General features: G+C 30.4%; 1 protein-coding gene across 1 annotated transcript; it reads right to left on the bottom strand.

Annotated features, from left to right (window-relative positions):
- Nucleotides 1-687, bottom strand: LOC134230806 (cdc42 homolog). Its single transcript, XM_062712657.1, has 2 exons — nucleotides 487-687; nucleotides 1-383 (listed from the first exon to the last, which is right to left on the bottom strand). The coding sequence occupies exons 1-2, from the start codon at nucleotides 685-687 to the stop codon at nucleotides 18-20; spliced, it is 567 nt and encodes a 188-aa protein (XP_062568641.1). The 3' UTR covers nucleotides 1-17.
- Between the last annotated feature and the right edge of the window lie 7,258 nt (nucleotides 688-7,945).

Raw genomic sequence — 7,945 nt, 5'->3', positions numbered from 1 at the left:
TTCATCAAGAGCAGTATTCAACGACCAAACATTCGCTTGATGAGACTTCGGCGCTTCCTGTTCTTTAGAGACGCCATCACAACCTGTTCGAAAACATCTTTAACGCCAGTTCTTCGTGCTGCTGAACACTCTACGTAACTGAAAGCACATATCTGTTTCGCAAGATTTTTTCCTTCTGATTTTGTAACGGAATCGGAATACTCCACTCTCAGATCGGTCTGAGTTGCCACCAATATGATAGGACGTTTTCTATCGATCTGACGGATTTCCGGAATCCAGAAATCCTGAACACTCTCCAAGGATTCGCGATCAACTACACTAAAGCAGACGACAAATATGTCATTGTCCCTATAATCCTGTGTCCTTACACCATCGTAATCATGCTACAAAAGAGAAGAGTAAATTAAAAAATCACATCTCTTTATTTCTTAAAATAGATATTTGCAGGTATTTTCTATAAAAACATAAAGAGGAAAAAATATTCACCTGTCCTGATAAATCCAAAATATTTAAAGAGTAAGTATCTTCTTTCACTGTGATAGAAGCAGAGTAACTATCCTCCGTTGTGGCGATATATCCATCATCCAGGCCTTGTCCTGTGATGGCTTTAGCGAGGGAAGATTTCCCCACCATTCCATCACCCACCAGGGAACACTGTACAGAAAATTTATTTTCCAAGACAACCATTTTTTTAATATATATTTTTTTTGTTACAACCTTAAACCAAGTGTGGACGCTAATGGTCAAGTCAAACAAAGTACATGTATATGCTTGGAACAAAACTTTGTATTTATATGATTCATTAATTAGATTCATCAGCCAATCACGAGTTTACTGCTTTTATTTAACTCCATGTAATTCACATTGAAATTCAACCTTTTATTCAAAAGAATCTCAGTTTTCGCCAGCTGTCACATTAACAAAGAGGTTAAATGAAATTTTATTTCTTTTTAAATGTTTATTTATTCATTAACCAAAGCACTCTTTATCATTATGTTGTTCTAATGTTAACATTTTAAGAGGTTGAAGATGTAAATGTTATGTATATTGATATTCGAAACGATTTGCCAATGCTTAGAACACAATAAAACAACAAAGTACAAGGACCATATGGTTTCCATTGTGTACTTGTGAAATTAAAAATTCTAGGTTTACAAATCGCATTATATATGCTTTTTATTGTTTTTAAGACGGGGCTAACGTATTTTCAAACTACAAATAATATCAAAGGAGAAAGGCCCACAGAGGCTCACAGGAAATTTTAAGTCAATTTTCAATGATTTTATACATGTACAGTTGGAATTTTAGGTTTTAAACTCTTTTACCAACTAGTAATCTTAACTAAGGCTAAACATTATGTTTAGAATATATATTGCCAATATTTAAACACTTTTTAATTTAAATGAATTAAAACGAATATCATCTCTACTTAGCGACCATTTTTAGCATAATTAAATCTCTTGACTTTGATGGAGTATCATAAAACACATTTCCCCTGATATATCTAGTCCTTTGAGATCTTACATGTAACTTAGATTATAAAACTTTCAGCTGAATTTTCAGCTGTTGGGACTCGGTAAAATGAATGCAGTTATTTCGTTTTGACATTAAAAACTTTTTTTTAATATTGAAAGAAAAAAAAGTTCTATATCATTTGAAAAGTAAACTAAACTGTGTACATATATTACCCGGAAATACAATGAAAACGTTGAATATTCATATAATCATTTAGACTATCACAGCTAAAGTAATATGCTTTAATGTAACTTCTTCTAATGTATTTGTCCTGAGGATAAGAGAAAAAGAAAATAAAGTTTAAAATAACAAACTCAAATTTAAAACTCGTCAGTTCCATACTCCCTTAAGTAATGAGTGTTATTTTTAACTTTATTTTCTTTTTTTATTTTTAACTTTATTTTCTTATTTGTAAATGTATTTATTTTAAAATATATTAATAACAACATGAAGCTTACTTGTTTGTTCGTTAAGCCAGTTTTCCATTTTAAATTTTTATATTTTTAACGGGTTAAAGCTACTGAAAAATTAGGAAGTGTCACTCATTTTATGATATAAATATGCAGGTACATGAAAAATTCAGTTTGTAAAACATGTGCACTTCTTCCTAGTTTACTACATATTATATCGACGTAATTTTCTTTGAAAACATTCTATTTACAGTCATTTAATTATCCTTTTTAGACGACTTAAAAGACTTTTGCAGTACTTCTCAGAAAAAGTCAAGGGCATGGTTTCCATTTCTCACTAAGAAGTCATGTAAATTTGTGTATGATGGGTGGGAAAAAGGAAAACCAAGTAAAAAAGGCTTGAAAATACCTTTCATGGCATAATATATGTCAGAATACAATAAAATATAATTAATAATAACTGCAACGACGCAGAAATGTTCCTTTAGACCACCATCTGTCGCAAACTTATACATTAATTGATTACCCTAACGATGCTGAATTGTAATAAATAGGAAGTAAAGAGGGATTTCATTTATCATTTCTTAAGCTTGTGGGAGCTTTAAATTTATCTTAAAGTTTGTTCCTGTTATACATGTATTTCTTTATTTTTATGCCCCCCTTCGAAGAAGGGAGGGCATATTGTTTTGCTGCTGTCTGTCGGTCAGTCTGTCTGTCGGTCCAATTAGTTTCCGTTCATTTTCTTCACAACCGTTGCACGTACTGATATGAAATTTGGTAAATGGGTTTATCAGGTAAATATCCAAGTAAAGTATTGTTTTGGGTATGATCGTGCCATTTTTGACAGAGTTATGCCCCTTAGACTTGGAAAAATTTCAATTATTTGCAGTTTCCGTTCATTTTTTTCGCAGAGGTTGCACATACTGAAATGAAATTTAGTATACAGATATATCAGATGAATATCTAGGTCAAGTTCTGTTTTGGGTACGGTCGCGCCATTTTTGACAGAGTTATACCCCTTGGACTTAGAAAAATTCCAATTATTTCCGTTCATTTTTTCTTCTCAGAGGTTGCACATACTGAAATGAAATTAAGTATACGAGGGTTGATCCAAAAGTATCCATATCTTTTATATTTGGCGTCATATTATCAAATACAATATACCAAAAGATACACAGATATAAATCTAATTAACATTGAAATTTTATTTTAATAATGTTTATTTGAATTTATTTTATAGGTGTTTAAAACAAAGAGATAAGGGGTGTCGCCGCGTCACAACGGAACGTCACGTTTTAAAGTGTATTTTTTATTTTTTTAGAATGAAAAAGACAAACACATTAAAAAGATTCTAAAAAAGCACTTAATTTCCCAATTTTTTAAAAGACACAATTATCGTCATTTTCTAGTCTTTAATTGAAAATCAAATGAAGGCATTGGTATTTGTGAAGGGATTGTCGAAATGGGAGATCCCAATGGGAAAAAAAACGGCTCGACGAGTTGTTTCAAAATATGAGAATCATCACAAGCGACAGCAACGTCAATCAATCAGACTTACAGAATAAAAAATCTAAGTAAGAGACATCTTGATAGATGGTTTCAGCAATTTTGGGTGGGTGATTGGTCACTGAATGATCAGCAGAGGACAAAAAGACCGAAAGACAGGAGATCGGACTGAAACGTTCAATGATGTCTGACGTCAAAAAAGACAGACGTATAGAGTGACATGTATATGTGAATTTCTAAGTTTGTCTTTGCTACTGTTCAAAAAATTTTGACAGAGGGCTTAATTATGAAACGAGTGAGTGTATTATGGTACCAAGAACTCTTTAAAAAGTGAAACTGGTGAAAGTGTTTGCGAATCATAAATATTTTTTTAATGAAACGAAGGGGAAACGCTTAAAAGTATGACAGTGCGTATCCGTCATATGACGTTATATTTAGGTGCGGCGACTACCATAAACGAACATTGTTTAAAATCCGATATTTTGGAAAGTATACATCATATTCCTTTGAATATTTCAGGTCGGATTTGAAATAAATAAAGCTTCCATTATGTATAATTTTGTTGCTTTACGTCGATTTATAGCAATTTTATCAAAATTGTGACATTACTTTTGGATCAACCCTCGTACAGATTTATCAGATGACTATCTAGGACAAGTTCTGTTTTGGGTACGGTCGCGCCATTTTTGACAGTCCTGTTGGACTTAGAAAGAATTCCAATTTGGGGGGAGGGGGGCATAAGCGTTTTACAAACATCTCTTGTTTGTATTTTAGGATGTTAGCGTGCTGATTTGAAAAAAAAAATCATGGAAAAATATTTATTTTATCAAAGAGAAGATTTCGTGAGGATATCTGCTTGTACTTTATTTTTACATTTATCACTTTGATTTAATTATTCTATCTATGGAAACATAACATTGATATTTAAGAAAATGCATTGATTACATTCACTACCTTGATAAATAAATTTGAAAAATGCCGCAAAATCTGTTAAAGATTTTCGGAAAGTTATTGAATTCATATTGAGACAAACAGCACAAAACTAGATAAAGACAGAAAAAAGTATGCTGTGTTTGAATGGCTGTGTCATTAACACGTATTTCAATTCTATTCTATAAAAACTTGTTCTTTACCATTGAAAAAAACATTTTGAGAAAAAATTAGTAAACATATTTATCTCAAAATGAAATCAATAATAATTTAAACGTTGTCTTCTTATGTATAATGCATTTTTTAAATTATTTGTAAAATGATAATATTTTTTGAATGCAGTGGAAAAGTTTGGAATAGTCAATGTATCATTTATTTGTTCTACTAACCTAGCTTATGTTGTCACTTAAACTATGTCATTAGCATTAGCATTGTCATATAAATTATTTTTATTGAAATGCATATGAATTAGAATTTTCCTTGGAACTAGGAGAATTCACCAGATGTTTTATATACCGTTATCTCTATGTATATCCTATGTAAAATGTAAAATAAGAACATTACAAATAATTTTTTATAATACAAATTAATGTCTTTAAAATACAGCACTGTAAATAGTAAGCGACTCAGTAACGAAACATAACCATATTTGGAAGTAAGTTTGAATTAAATGTTTAATTTTAACTATGTAAGACATACCTGATTTATTAAGGAAAAAAATAATTCTTTTTCAGCATTATGCATGACATGATTATGAGCAATTTTACTTAAACAAAAACCTTTAGGAAGATTTAATGATATTTTTTATGTAATTTTTTTTATAAAGTAGATTATATTTCTTTCTAATTAAAAGTAAATATCAATCATTTTGAAAGTAATGCCATATCTACGAAAGCCCAGAAGGCTCATTCGAGATTCAAGTTTCGAAATACGAGATTCAAAATTCGAGATTCGAAATTCGAGTTTCGAGATTCTTCCAGAAACCAATCAAAAGGCTCATTCGAGGTTCGAAATTCGATGTTTAATTTTAGATTAACCAATCAAATGCGGGTTCAACATTGATTACTCCCCTTTATTATGTTTAATATATCAATAAATCGTTTAATATATTTATAACAAATGAGTCATTTGAATAAATTACAATGCAAGAAAGAGTGTTATATATATTAGAAAGAAAGTTAAATAATCATTTGATTTTTGATCAAAGATATACTTCAATTTATATTTTTCTTAAATATTAAATAGAATACATAATCAGGAATATATATATTTTTGCATTGTCTACTATATATATAAAGGATTGTTGACATAATAATAAAGTTATAAATAGTGACTAAAGATTAAAAAAATCCTTGTAGCCTTGATAAATAAAAACCGAGTATATTTTAGTCTTTGAGGAAGACTAAAATATAAAACCATAACGCTATAGTTTGCAGCTAATTTAGACTAATCTACTGTTTGATATCAGATAAAATGAATGCTTTTATTCTAATTCATATTTGCAATCTGTATTGTATATATAATTGTTAATTAGTTCAAGAAATCAAAGCCTTAGATTAAGTAATTGAAAACTTTATTTTAATGTATTCCCTCTATTAGGAAAACGAGCGCGGTTTTTATTTTTAAAGTAACATTTTCAGTGTCGGGAAAAATTAGGTGTTTCCGGTAATTTTGTTAATCTTTAAACACTATTTATAACTGTATTATTATGTCAGCAACCCTTTATATACATAGACAATGCAAAAATATATATATTCCTTATATGTATTCTATTTAATATTTAAGAAGTCATAATATAAATTGAAGTATATCTTGCTGATCAAAAATCAAATGATTATTTAACTTTCCTTTTATATATAACACTCTTTCTTGTATTGTAATTTATTCAAATGACTCATTTGTTATAAATATATTAAACGATTTATTGATAGATAAAACGTAATAAAGGGAAGTAATCAAATGTTGAACCCGTATTTGATTAGTTAATCTGGATTTTGAATCTCGAAACTCGAATTTCGAATCTCGTATTTCGAAACTCGAATCTCGAATGAGCCTTTTGATTGGTTAATCTGGATCTTGAATCTCGAAACTCGAATTTCGAATCTCGAATTTTGAACCTCGTATTTCGAAACTTGAATCTCGAATGAGCCTTCTGGGCTTTCGTACATATCTGTTTCTTAATTACATGTGGTATGATTTAGGGAAAATTCGCGAGAACTAATAAGGCGAGACAGTGTGCTCGTGAAAATTTAATTTCGCTATAATACCATTCCTAAGAATTATATAGAGCAAATACCACAATTCGTGAAAATTTTGTCTCGCTCATCAAGAGCCAATCTCGCGAAAATAAGATGTTGCGAAAATTTAGTAGATCATTGTTTTCTAAGATCAGATACAAAAGAATCTCTCTCTCTCTCTCTCTCTCTCTCTCTCTCTCTCTCTCTCTCTCTCTCTCTCTCTCTCTCTCTCTCTCTCTCTCTCTCTCTCTCTCTCTCTCTCTCTCTCTCTCTCCATACACATCGTTACGTAGGTAATATACAATATGCAAGTGTGATTTTTGAAATGAAGTAATTACATTGAACACAATCTATGTCCGTAAACTAAAACTTTATGACGTCATGAATATTCTAGGTACTAGATCGTTGAGGTTCTTATAAGTTACGTAACTGTTTCAGATAATGCTTCAATAGAGGGATTCTATCTAATGTAAGATTCTACATGTAACTACTGTGAATCATTCATTTTCATGGAGTTTAATTTTTGTTTTCGAGGCATGGAGAGACCCACGAGTTTATGTACACTACGAAATGTAAAATTTCATATCCATTACTACTGAGCAGTCTTAAACCACGAAATCAAATTCCCACAAACCAATATTTTTTCTATAAACTTCGAAAACTGATCCTACGAAAATATGAAATATGTGATTTTACAGCATTTATTATCCCTGCATAACATTGCAGTGATGTTTAATAACGCGATCTCAATGAAAAATGTAGTAAGGCTTTGGCACATGTTAAACTGGTTTTTGATCATTCAAGGATTTCAAAGTACAAACTGTTTAAGATAGGCACTCGTGTGTATTTTTTAGCTATCCTTACAAAATTGTTTAAGATAGAAGTTCATGTGTATTTTTCTAGCAATCTTTAGCAATTTCTTAAGATATATGTATGAATTCACGTGTCTTTTTCTAACTATCGTGCATTCAGAATTTTTATGTGATATTATTATCCTGAATTGTAGTCCTATGCACGTGATAAAACTTTGTACATCATCACTGCGTTTATTGTTTTCAATGACAGGTGTAAATTCAGTTTAATATGTCTTCCGATTTTGTCCTTATCACGCTGAGTAAGCTACCAGTTTAAGATGGTCCTAAGTTTGGAAAGTGATAAGTAGAATATGTCAGAATTAGACATTAATGGGGATATATTTTGTGTCAAAAAGATGATGGGGTCAATTGAGAGAAAATAAAGTAAAACAGATACCAAAAAACACACATCGACGCAGATTAAATGTTTGACACAACATTTGACGTAAGAAAAAAAGTTGTCAGCATTTTAAAATTATTATGGAATAAAATT

This window comes from Saccostrea cucullata, unplaced genomic scaffold (assembly GCF_032062105.1).
Source record: "Saccostrea cucullata isolate Sc308-1 unplaced genomic scaffold, CSIRO_AGI_Scuc_v1 ctg73, whole genome shotgun sequence".
Taxonomy (NCBI): domain Eukaryota; kingdom Metazoa; phylum Mollusca; class Bivalvia; order Ostreida; family Ostreidae; genus Saccostrea; species Saccostrea cuccullata.
Note: the sequence above shows the minus strand (reverse complement) of the source record. Positions and strands in the feature narration are given on the sequence as shown.

Excerpts from the sequence above, each read along its gene's own strand:
- LOC134230806 (XM_062712657.1), bottom strand. The coding sequence starts at position 687 with ATGGTTGTCTTGGAAAATAAATTTTCTGTACAGTGTTCCCTGGTGGGT. Across the intron at positions 384-486 it reads TTTTGGATTTATCAGGACAG|CATGATTACGATGGTGTAAG; the intron begins GTGAATATTTTT and ends TCTCTTTTGTAG.